Below are 13,291 nucleotides of genomic sequence, written 5' to 3'. Positions count from 1 at the left end.
AGCAAGTTCAGGTCATTTTCGGGTCTCGGTTCAGCCTTTTCGGGTCGGGTCATTCGGGTCTGACCCATTTTGCCAGGTCTACATACGCCCATACATAGACCGTCGATATTTGGACAGCAAATGACTTTGTTACAGACTTTCAGTTACACAAGGAGGCGGCTATACGTAATTTAAATACTCGTTTATTAGTGGTTGATCGATTAAGTTGGATAAGAGATGAACTTGGTTAATGAGTTGGATGAAACTCTAGTGGGAGTTAAATCGACTAATTTAAATTGCTTATTACTCCTTCTGTTTCGGTTATTTGTTGTTCGATTTTAGGTTTGCATTTGATGAAAAATTTGATAATTCATACTGAATTTGATCCACTTGTCATCTAATAATTGGCTAGCTACCTCCTTTATCGGTCTTTTTCCCAAAACCAAACGGAGGGAGTATTTCATAGTTAGATTTTCATGTTAGATGGGTACTTAACTAAGAATGCTATTTTAGTCAAGATTATACTCCCTCCAATCCTTTATTTTCTTCCTCTTTAGTTTGGGCACAATGGTTAAAAAAGGAAGTATTATATTGATAAAAAGGTTGGGTGGGGTTTGATGATATGAGTAAGGGATGGATAATTAAGGGTTAAATAATGAATTGTGGCCCACAAATATTAAAGTAAGGAATAAAATAAGATTAAAAGAGTTGGGTGGGGTGTGGTGATAGGAGAGAGGTATGAATAAAATAAGAGTAAAAGTTACCAAAAATAGAAAGAGGAAGAAAACCTGAATAATTTGTTTTAGGAAATAGGAAAGAATATGGTGAATTGGAGGGAGTACTACTTTTTATGGTGATGTTAATTTATATAAAAAAGATATATTTGCCGGCAAGGGTGCAGTCTACTGGTTAAAACTTAGGCCACTTTCCTAAGAGTCTCAAGTTCAAGCTTCAGCAAGAGCAATCTTGGGGTAAAATGGCTCGGGACTATGTTTTCCAGATTTACGTGGTTTACAAGTTATCGGACTTTGTATGCATGTGAGAATTCTACTCCAATCAAAAGATTAGACTCATACTTGTAGATGTTAATTAATACTCCCACCGTCCCATCCATTTGCTTACATATTTTATTTATTTGTTTATCTTTTTATTTTGAGAATATTTTTAAAGGATAATCATTATTAGATTATGCGCATAACCCATGGTTATATGAATCTCATATGTTAATAAAAATTTGTATGTTTATTTTGTCATATTTAATTAGAAGCTTAGAAATTATAGTAATTACCTATGTCTATCCGATTTACGAGTCTTGTTAAAGGGATGGCCGGTCTTCGAGTTCATCAGTCCGGTCAATATATAGTTAGGGGGTTCATCGATTCAGAACCGGGCCAGACTGATGAACCCGAAGACCGGCAAATATGATATTACCAAAACTTGTTCTTAAACAACACAAACTCATACCTAAGAGCATGTACAATAGAGAGGATTGCCCCTCCTCTTAGCCTCTCTTTCATCTAAGAGGAGGTCCTCTCTATTGTGGAACCTCCATAAAACATCCTCTTAGCAAGAGGATGATCACTACTTCCTCTAAAATTAGAGGAAATAGTTTCTTGGCCCTTGTGCCAACTACCCAATCATATTTTTCCATTTTTAATATTTTCATTTTATTGTTTCCTTTTAATATAAGTTAAAATATAATTAAAATGAAAGAGGATGAATAAGAGGATCCTCTCTATTGTAGACAAAAATTATAAGAAGAGGATGAACATAGTGGAAATGAATGTGGGACATAGAGAAAATGATGTGTCGAAAAATGAGAGGGTAAGAGAAAAAATAAGAGGATGGTAATGTACTCTCTATAGTACATGCTCTAATGTCCCAACTCAACCAAACCACCCCAAACAACAAATCGAAAAGCCGTAAAATTACACTTCACAATAACAACCCTAGTAGTTAAGGACACTCTTGAAAAGTCACAACTTATAAAGTACGTCGAGGACTCTATACTCTAGCAATAGGAAGTATGAGTAAATAAATGACCGGTACAGAGGAAATACCTCTTTACTCTAACAATAGGAAGTATTTCCCTTTTCATAATACGTTGTCGACAAATTATACAATACGTAATTGGAAGATATCTCACTTAGAAATTAAGAAATTTGTATGTTAATTATATGGTGAAATTAGATTATATGAATCTTGTGACAAATTAAAAAGTTATCTTTCTCATTTCCCAGACAATGGTCAGAATTTAATCCTTGACAACTCGTTTCACTCTCCATATAGATAATCTAATACACGTTAAGGGTACATAAGTACAAATTGATTAGATAACAGACGCTACATTTGAGTTTTGACATGTTCACAATGTGAGATCTTATTTGATTCGTCTTTAAGAGTACGTTAAAAATATCTAACTTTTATAATTTTTGCAAGTACGCAGCTAATGATATTTATCGTGTAAAAGCTGCGTTAACAAACATGATAAAATAAACTTGTAAAGTGGAGTTGAATGAAGGGAATATTGAATAACAAATCGAAAAGCCGTAAACTACACTTCATAACAACCACCATAGTAGTTAAGGACACTCTTGAAAAGTCCCAACTTATAAAGTACGTCGAGGACTCTATTATTCAAACTTATATTGACATTTGCATCACATAGTTGGGTCCATGTTCCTTAATTTGCCGTCTCTCTTTCCCCATCTCCTACTACTTTCCTCCCTTTTCCATTTTATCTCTTTATACTCTTCTTCCCCTTCATTTCTTTATACATTTCCTACTCATTTTATTCCTTTAATTTTTTATTTAAAATATTAGAAACCTCCAAGAACTTTCCCCATTTCCCATTTATTCTATTGCTTCCCCCATTAAACTTCCTCATTTCTCACCATACCCTCTTACAACCAAAACACACAACTTATTTCCTCCATTGTTATCGTTATCGTTATTGTTATCGTCTTTCAATGGATAAATCTTTCCGACCAAACGACGACAACAACATGGACGATTCGCAATCGTATTCTCAATCCCCTCCCTTCGTTTCCCAACCAAAGGGATACGAACTAAGCGGAAAGATAATGCTTAGCGCGATCATAATACTATTCGCGGTTGTGGTTATAATGGTCTGTCTCCACATCTACGCGAGGTGGTATATCCTCCGCGCACGTAGACGTAACGTGCGACGCGCGCGTAGGCGGACTCATCTCGTTTTCTATATTGAGCCTAACAACGTCGCTTCGAATATTGCCCCGCTTGCTACACACGGCCTCGACCCTTCGGTCATCAAGTCTCTCCCCACCTTCGTGTACGATAGCAAGATGAATAATAATGTTAAGGGTGGTGACGTGGAGGAGGTGCTAGAATGCGCCGTGTGTTTGTCCGAGTTTGAAGAAGGTGAAAAAGGGCGCATGTTACCGAAATGTAATCATTGTTTCCATGTTGACTGTATTGACATGTGGTTTCACTCTCATGACACGTGTCCGCTTTGTCGAGCTCCGGTTGACCCGGACGATTTGACTCCGGTTGTGAAGGAATCGGAAAATCCGAGTACCGAGTTGAGCGAGTTTAGTCCGACTCAGGTTCAACTCAGTGAGTCGGCCGAGTCGAGTGACGAGGTGGGTCCGAGTCGGGTTGGTTCGTTATCGTTCGGTGGGAGAAGAAAAGCGGTTGACTTTGTTGGAGTGACGATCGAGGTTCCGAGAAGGTGTCAAAGCTTTAGTTTTATTAACTCGGACGAGTCGGGTTCGAGTCGGTCACCGAGTCAAGGCGGGTTTCGATCGCCTCTTTCTTTGAAGAGGATCTTTAGTCGTGAGAGAAAGTCGCCATTGCCGTCACCGTCACAGTCACAGTCACAGTCGACAAGTCGTGTTGAATTTGATATCGAGTCAGGCCGGGTCGAGCCGGTCACTCCAACAAGTTGACCCGACTTAACCCAGCACGAAAAAAGACCGTCTTAACTTAATACTTCGTTAAGTTCCGAGTTAACACGGACATTTTGCCGAGCATGGAAAGAGGCCGTCTTAAGCTAATGTAATTAATTAATTTGTTAATTAATTGAATTATTTTTTTGGTAGGGTGATAATTAAAGGGAACATGGCGTGGGTTAGTGAAATGAATATTTTAATAGGAACATTCGGCGAATGGTGTCAGACAGTGTCAGGATCGAGGTGCCACGTGGGTGAGGAAGGTGGCTACATCGTGAAGGAAATTATGGTAAAATGGTCAAAGGTGATGACCGCGGCCTTCAAAGTAGACTTTATGAGTTATCAAGTCTTTCTTGCAAAAGATCTCGATGTTTGACTAGTTTGTATATAAGTTGCGGGAAAAAGGGGTTACCTTTCGAGATATTTAATGGAAATTTACATATTTATTTCTTCTACACAAATTTTGAAGGGATACCATAGTTAGAGACCCCTTTTTATCTATATGTATGTATTCTTATCGATATAATGTTTTTTTTCCTCTTATGGAATGTTACATTAGTGCTACTATAAATTACTCCGTATAAAAATAGTTAGTTTTACACAAAATGTATAGTTGTATGAATGTTACTCTCGTTCGGTTAATAGTTATCTATTTGCCTCTTTAGTCTTTAGTGAGAATGATTTCACATAAAAATTAGCTATTTGTTTACGAAGATGGAACGAGAAAAAAGATTGTTGGTTCAAAAAATGCTATTATAAAATGAATAATACGGAGTATCATATAAATGAAATTGTAATATATACATGTTGTCTAAAAAAAAAAAAAAGAAATTGTAATATATACTCCTTATCTTTCAGTAATTCAGTTTTATGGGAGCTTTTGTCCTACAAAAGTACAAAGTATATACTTCGTAGATTATAGAGCTATCATCTACCTTGAAATTGTACTTATGTTTGTGTTAGTTGAGAATTTAATTATTTTGCCCAACGAATGAACCTAATATAAATGAGGATTGCTATCTACTTTTTCCTTCAATCTTCTCTCCCATCTTTTCTTTTTACTTTTTTACTTTTTTTTACAATCGGTCTAATTAATATCCCCAATTCTTATTTCAGACCAAGGGTATCCGTCTTATTAATAAGACGGATACCATATTCTCTCACAAAATACCCATTTAGGGTGAGTGGAGAAGCACATGGAGGGTCCCACCTTTGTCCCCTCTACCCATTTCCTCTCACACAACTACCCGTCTTAAAATCCGACCCGTTTTAAGCAAGACTTAATTAATATATATCGTGTGGGGTTAGATGGCTATAGAAGAGGCAAAAAATATACTCTCTCTATTCAACTTTACTTTGCATGTTTCTCTTTTGCACGCTATTTACAAGCGAACATTCAACTTCAATTTTCTCTTGATACATAAATTAAAATATATTCATGTATGATCTTATTTGATTCGTCTTTAAGAATACATTAAAAATATCTGATTTTTATAATTTTTTCAAATATGTAGCTAAAAAAATTTACTGCGTAGAATAGAAGATAAAAAAGAGAAGTTACTGACTAAGACCATCCCCAAGCAAAGGTCACGCTAACTAGGTCACGATCCGATTTTACTCTTAAGCGCACCTTATTAACCTTGATCCATTTTCACCTTCCAAACAGAAGGTCGCGACCTAGGTCATCAACCCAATCATTGGAGTTGTCCTTTTTGTATCCAACAAATCAGAAATTGACACCTACTGGGTCATGGAAGAGGTCACAAGAACGAAACAGAGGTCACAAATTGACCTCCAAAGGTCACAAATTAGCAATTTTGGTCACCAATTAAGTAGCTTAATTAAGTCACTAACCATGATTAAACAAGGTCATGACCAAACAATGTCTAATGAGTAGCACTTTATTGCTATTCGATAGTTTTTCTTGCAAATTTCGCAAATTTGCAACTTGTTGATTAGCCATTCTTGCAAAGTTTGATTGGTTTTGGTATCCAAATTGATCTGCTATTCCAATTGTCTACTTGTGTGTTGGACTATATGATAAATGGGCCTATTTTCTTCCAATCCGGTTTCAAGTTTTTGGTGCAAGTGTCAATTCTTTTTGTCGGCATTTATGAATTTGTTTCATCAACATATATGGGTCGTGTTAAATAAAGTCGACGCTTTTACTAATTAGCGTCGCCTATTTACATTACTTTCTAACAATGCCCCTCATCACTTCAATATTCTCTCCCTCTCTCTCTAAAATATTTCTAAAAAAAAAAGACGGTTTTTGTGGATGTGGGAAATCAGTCTATCCAAGGGTTTCGAAAAACGTTTGGAGAGTCACCAACAATTTTAAGGAAATTTGAAAACCATTTTTGAAACGAGATTGAATTCGTTGTTGAAAGTACGCGATGAGAAGTTCGTTAATAAAACACCCACCTCTACCCGTTGCAATAACGGCCTCTACTAGGGACTACGATGGCTAATCGGATAAGACTATGATGGTTGTGTAAAAGTGCAAACGCCATTTTGATCCTAACATGTGAATTCGGTTGCTAGTCGTTTAATGTAATTTAAACTACTTTATCCAAGTGTTTTAGCATACGAGATTAGTTTGAAACTATACTAACAAGCATTCACAAACATAGCTTAGATGGGAATGGGGGAGCCATTGGGGAGCTAAGCTATTACAACCCACACGATTCTCGTCGACGCGATGTGCAAATAATCGAATTGAAGATACAACTCGATCTAATTACAATTGCTAAACAAGGACCAAACCACACGCCTAATCTAAACGCCTTGAAATCTGTGCCAATGGTGAGGCCACGACTCACATGGACTTCGTCCTTGGCCTCATCATAACTTTTCGCACTCATTTCGATTTAATTAGTTAAATACTTCGATTTAACTAGCTAAAGAAAAAGTTTGGAAATCTTTTGACATAAACTAATAAAAGGACATTCGACCCTTATTAATTAAATTACATCGACTAAAAAATGATTACAAAAATTACAATGATTATATTACAACAACAATTGAAATAAAACCACGATAACATGCAATAAAAGAGCCAAAACAAACGGCACAAAAGGCTTCTTGGTCGTGACCTCTACACGGTCAAACGTGCTCCATGGGAGGTCAACATCGACTATTCTAGTCATCGAGTATCATAAAACAGATGTTAAGCATGCACGTTTTAACTAGCGATAATTTCGTTGTAGAAAGATGCATTCATTAAATTCTTTAAAGAAATTCATTTAATTAATCCTATGTCAAAATTCATGTATGACCTATGAATGTCTAATTCATTTAACATGCATTCTACATATTAGGCCAAATTACGATTTAACAACGGTAAATGATATAAACAAACATGTATACATCATAAATCAAATAAAACAAACTAACATGTGATTTAGTTCTAACTATTACATAGCTAAAATAAAACGAGTCATTAAAACATGTGAATCAAACTAAACTAATTAAAATTTTATTTTAATCAATTTAAAACTTCATTTAAAACACAAAATCATATTCATTTTATGTTGTTATAACATGAAAATTATTCTAATTAAACACGTTAAAGTCATAAATGAAAAACAACCATATGGGTAGCATGAAATTATAATCCTAAACAGCACGTAAATCATCATCAATATTATAATCACCAAACATTAACAAATGAGACGGTAACTAAAAGAACTATAAAAACAATGAAATAAAGAGGCTAAAAGGCTGTGACCAACACGAAAAAGAGGGAAGAAATAAGTCGAATTTTGAGCACCCTCATTTTACATGTCAACTTAAACACCACTCAGGATCACGTATGCAAGCGTTGCTAGAAGGCACGTCTTCGACGATTTCAAATCAAAATTTCGAAATAATTAAAATCAATAACAATTTTGAAAAACAAAACCATTCACGTGTAAAAGGGCACTTCGTGCGGCAGATTTCAAAATGCGTTTACGACTTTGTTTCTCAACGGTTTTTAGTTTTAAAAGATGTTTTGAAATCGTGAAATTCCAAATTTTCATACTATCACAAAAAACAGGTGCAAAAACAACTTTTATATCATATTTTTTCTTTATCATATTTTTTTTAAATCAACGTTTAGTGTTAAATATACTGTTTCTTTTTAACTGCGTTTAGATCTGATGTTTTTTTTTTTTTTTTTTTTTATCACGTTCTTCCATTTGTTGCTATCTTTGCTCTAACTTCTAACCAATTGTTTATATTTTGAGTAATTTTCATGCAGGTTATTTTATTTACTTAAATCATAATTAAGCAAATTCCACTTTGATCAGGTCTTTTCTTTAACATGTCAATGTTGCTTATTGTATTTATGTGAAATACTCTGTTTTAAATACTCTGACCACTTTCTTTTGATGTTATGCAGACTTTTGACTTGCTATTTTTGTTGGACATAGTGTGTTGAAGGTATTAAGCCCGTTGATTAGTTGAACGCATCAGATTGTACTCCGTAATAATGTATCGGAAAAGAGCGCATCTTAAGTGTCCGTATCACGATGCATCCAAGCCCAATGGACACCTCCCTTGCAACGGCTATATGCCTTATTAAGATGGTGCATATTCCCTTCCCCCTTTGTAATTATAGCACAATATTTCCTTGTTTATAATGTTTGTATAGCCTATAAATAAGGAGCCTTGCATATATTGTAATTAAGTCATTTCCGACAGTATACGATTGTTAATAAAATATACTCCGTAACATTCAACCAAACTCGATATATTTCCGTCTCGATATTATAATATGGTATCAGGCTTTAGGTTTTTATAATTCAATTCCAAAATTTATACTATCCTAGACCTTTCTTTTTCTCACCAGCCGTCATGGTGAATACCGAACCTCACGCCGACAAAAACACCATTTCCTATGTCCATGTCGAAAACCCCGGGTCACATATTACCCAGGTTTTCTTCAATGGCAATAACTACGAGTGGTCTCGAGCATTCGTTCTCGCTCTCCGTGCTAAGGGCAAACTCGGTTTTCTAGACGGGTCGAAAAAGAAACCCACTGATCCAGTTGCTCTCGAATCTTGGGAAGGAACACAAGCATTAGTCACGGCATGGCTTTTCAATTCCTTGGAACGGAATGTGAAATGCTTAATTTCTTATCGCTCCGAGGCTAAAACCGTATGGGATGACATAAAGCAACGGTTTACTCAAGGCAACGAAGCCCGCATATACCAGTTGCAATCAGAAATCAATGCTTGTCGCCAAGGACCAACGGAGACTTTGATGGCGTACTATGGTCGCATTCTGAAATTATGGGACGATCTTCTCGAAATCTCGCCTCTGCCCAGTTGCTCTTGCGACAATTGCACCTGTGATTGGGTTCGTGTTATGACTGCGGAACGTGAACACACTCGGGTACGTAATTTTCTTATGGGTCTTGACGACCGCTTCGACAATATTCGTTCTCAGATTTTAGGTAATGATTTTTTACCCAATTTGAACCAAGTTTATAATCGTTTATCTCAAGTAGAAGGTGCACGCAATTTTGTAATTTCCAAACCAGACCCCAAACCCGAGCCTATGGCTTTCGCGGCTCGCACTCACAACTATCCCAAATTTTCTAGTGGTGGGAGCCGTGATTCGAAACCCTCTGGGGGGGCTGCCACTGTCAACCAAAACAGACCAAAATGTGAGGCTTGTAATCGTACTGGTCATTATTGGCAATCTTGTTATCGTGTCACCGGTAATTTTCCCGAATGGTGGGGAGAACGTCCACGTGACCGTGTCTATGTCGAACCCAATGCTACTGACTTGCGTAATGCCAAGTTTGTCCCCGACACTCAAGGCCGTGCTAATTGGGAACGTATTAAGCAGCAGCAGTCCAATCCTCGCGCCCACATGGCTCACACGCAACAAACTGTTGCAAAACAGGCGGCTTCTTCCTCTGCCACGGCTGCGACAGCTGCGTCCTCTGCTGGTATGTTGTCTACCTTTGATAAACTTGATCTCAATACGTTAAGTGCAAAGGAACTTGATGATTTAAGTGCCCTGTTAAGCGCTCGCAAATCCGACGCGGCTCATGAGCAACTCCAAGGTACGACTTCTCCTTCAGTTTGGATTATTGACACCGGTGCCTCACACCATATGTCTAGTTCGCTCTCTGTCTTTACTAATATTCGTCCTATCGAACCCTTACAAGTCGGTTTACCGAATGGCCAGTCAGCTATGGCTACTAAATGTGGTGATATTCACCTCTCGCCTAGACTAATTTTACATAATGTTTTATATTCAGATGCTTTACAATGTAATTTAATATCCGTTTCAAGCTTATTGTGTGACACTTCGCTTACCATTCAATTTTCTCGACAATTTTGTTTAATTCAGGACCGTTCCTCGATGACGGTGATTGGGGCTGGTGAGCAGCGTGACGGACTTTATTTTCTAAAAAGGGTGCGTTCAGACGATGTTCGAATAAATACGGTGATATCCAAGGACGAAAATAATGAGGTTTGGCACCGGCGCCTGGGACATCCCTCCTCGAGTATTATGCATTTTCTTCCTTTTATTTCTCATAAGAACAATTCCAATAAATTTCATAACTGTGATATTTGCATTCGGGCCAAACATTCCCGAGCACCTTTTGTTTTAAGCTCAAACATTGCAGCTAATATTTTTGACCTCATTCACTGTGATTTATGGGGTCCGTATTCCGAAAACTCTTCTTGTGGGTCACGGTATTTTCTGACTATAGTCGACGATTTTTCTCGATCCACGTGGGTCTATTTATTACGAAACAAAACCGATACACGACAAACTTTGCTAAATTTTTTTGCAATGGTGGAGAGACAATTTCAAAAGAAAATCAAAATTTTACGAAGTGATAATGGCACCGAATTTACCCCTTTAAATTCTTTCTTTAGCGAAAACGACATCATTTTTCAAACATCGACCGTCGACACACCTCAACAAAATGGTCGTGTCGAACGTAAACATCGACATATTTTAAATGTGGCTCGTGCCCTTCTTTTTCAAGCACACTTACCGATATTTTTTTGGGGAGAGTCTGTCCTAGCCGCCGTTCACCTTATCAACCGCACTCCCTCCACGATCCACCATGGAAAAACTCCATACGAACTTCTTTTCCAAACACCACCCCCCATGGCTCACATTCGTACCTTTGGCTGCCTCTGTTATGCGAAAAACATTAACCGAACCCATGACAAATTTGCCCCTAGGAGCCGGAAATGTGTTTTCTTGGGGTATCCCTTTGGGAAAAGGGGTGGAAGGTTTACGACTTAGACACCGGTAAACATTTTTCGTCTCGCGATGTTATTTTTGTGGAAACCGAATTCCCTTACCAATCTCTCCAAATCCATGACTATATCATCGACAATTCTACCAACGATGACTTCATTATTCCAATAATCCAATCGACCTCCACCACAACCGACACTCCCAAACACACCTCTACCCCAACCGCCACCACCCAAAACACCAGTCCTCCCTCCACCGAAATACCACCACCCGAGACAACCACAATCGACACCTCACCACCTGAGACAACCACAACCGAAACCACCGACCCTCCTCCCTTTAACATGGGCCGAGGTCACCGTATCAAAATTCCGAACTCCCTTCTAAATGATTATGAACGTCCACCCATCAGTCCTTCAACGCATCTCATCACGTCCTCCGTCCCGTCTCCAAATACGAGGTACCCTCTTTCTCATTTTATTGATTATACAAAATTTTCTCCCAATTACCGTTGTTTTCTTTCAGCCGTGGCTACCACCCACGAGCCTCGATCTTTTTCTGAAGCAATGCAGGTACCCAATTGGCAAAAGGCAATGAAACTTGAAATCGAAGCACTTGAACGAAACAACACTTGGACTATCGAACCTCTTCCTCCAGGCAAGAAGGCCATTGGATCCAAATGGGTGTACAAAGTCAAATATAACACTGATGGGACCGTTGAACGACACAAGGCCCGTCTTGTGATAATGGGCAATCGACAAACCGAAGGAGTGGATTACAATGAGACATTCGCTCCAGCAGTGAAGATGGTTACGGTTCGTATGCTTCTTACCTTGGCAGCCGCGAAAAATTGGGAACTACATCAAATGGATGTTCACAATGCCTTCCTCCATGGAGATCTTCATGAAGAAGTCTACATGAAACCGCCACCCGGCTTCTCTTCGACTACCAATGGGAAAGTTTGTCGTCTTCGCAAATCCTTATACGGACTTCGCCAAGCACCTCGTTGTTGGTATGCTAAACTTGCCTCTGCTTTAAATTCATACGGCTTCCAACAATGCCCATATGACCACTCCCTTTTTTCGATGGTTAAGACATCCACTACCCTACATATGCTTGTCTATGTTGATGACTTGGTCATATGCGGCAACGACACGGGACAAATTAAGGAATTTAAACAATATTTGAATACATGCTTCTTTATGAAAGATCTGGGCCCTCTAAAATATTTCTTGGGCATCGAAGTTGCTCGCAACAAAACGGGGTTATTTATCTCCCAAAGAAAATACACCCTCGACATCCTCACAGAAACGGGTCTTCTCGGGTCTAAACCCGCAACTATTCCTATGGAACCAAACCATCACCTCGGTCTCTCTACCAACCCGTTAATCTCGGATCCCCAACCCTATCGACGACTGGTCGGGCGGCTTGTCTATCTCACATTGACACGGCCCGATCTGCTATACTCCGTTCATATCTTAGCTCAGTTCATGCACGCCCCACGGACCGATTATTGGCAAGCCGCTCTTCAAGTGGTTCGATTTTTAAAGAACAACCCGGGTCAAGGGCTCCTCCTTCGCTCAGACAATAATCTCGAACTGGAAGCTTATTGCGACGCCGATTATGACAGTTGTCCAACTACTCGTCGCTCCTTATCCGCATATATAATTTTTCTCGGTAATGCCCCGATATCCTGGAAGACAAAGAAACAATCAACGGTCTTTCGCTCCTCTGCCGAAGCTGAATATAGGGCAATGGCTTTTGCTGTGTGCGAACTCAAATGGCTTCACGGCCTTCTCACATTTCTTGGGTTCCCTCGCACTAAACCAATACAGCTTCACTGTGACAATCAATCCGCTCTTCATATTGCTCGGAATCCGGTATTCCACGAACGCACTAAACATATAGAGATTTACTGTCACTTTATCCGAGACGAGATTTTAAAAGGCCTAGTCAAACCGAGCTATATTCACACAAAGCAACAACTGGCCGACATCCTAACTAAGGCTCTCGGAAAAACGACATTTGATATTCTTCTTTCCAAGTTGGGCGTCGTCAATGTCCTAGCTCCAACTTGAGGGGGGTATCACGATGCATCCAAGCCCAATGGACACCTCCCTTGCAACGGCTATATGCCTTATTAAGATGGTGCATATTCCCTTCCC

At 38.7% G+C, this 13,291-nt stretch overlaps 1 protein-coding gene across 1 annotated transcript; it reads left to right on the top strand.

Annotated features, from left to right (window-relative positions):
- The first annotated feature begins 2,505 nt into the window (after positions 1-2,505).
- LOC141642342 (RING-H2 finger protein ATL2-like) lies at positions 2,506-4,461 on the top strand. Its single transcript, XM_074451122.1, has one exon. It carries the CDS (start codon positions 2,949-2,951, stop codon positions 3,903-3,905), a length of 957 nt encoding a protein of 318 aa, XP_074307223.1. The 5' UTR covers positions 2,506-2,948; the 3' UTR covers positions 3,906-4,461.
- The last annotated feature ends 8,830 nt before the right edge of the window (positions 4,462-13,291 follow it).

This window comes from Silene latifolia, chromosome 2 (assembly GCF_048544455.1).
Source record: "Silene latifolia isolate original U9 population chromosome 2, ASM4854445v1, whole genome shotgun sequence".
NCBI classification, from domain to species: Eukaryota; Viridiplantae; Streptophyta; class Magnoliopsida; order Caryophyllales; family Caryophyllaceae; genus Silene; species Silene latifolia.
Note: the sequence above shows the minus strand (reverse complement) of the source record. Positions and strands in the feature narration are given on the sequence as shown.

Coding starts and splice junctions, on each gene's coding strand:
- LOC141642342 (XM_074451122.1), top strand. CDS start 2,949: ATGGATAAATCTTTCCGACCAAACGACGACAACAACATGGACGATTCG.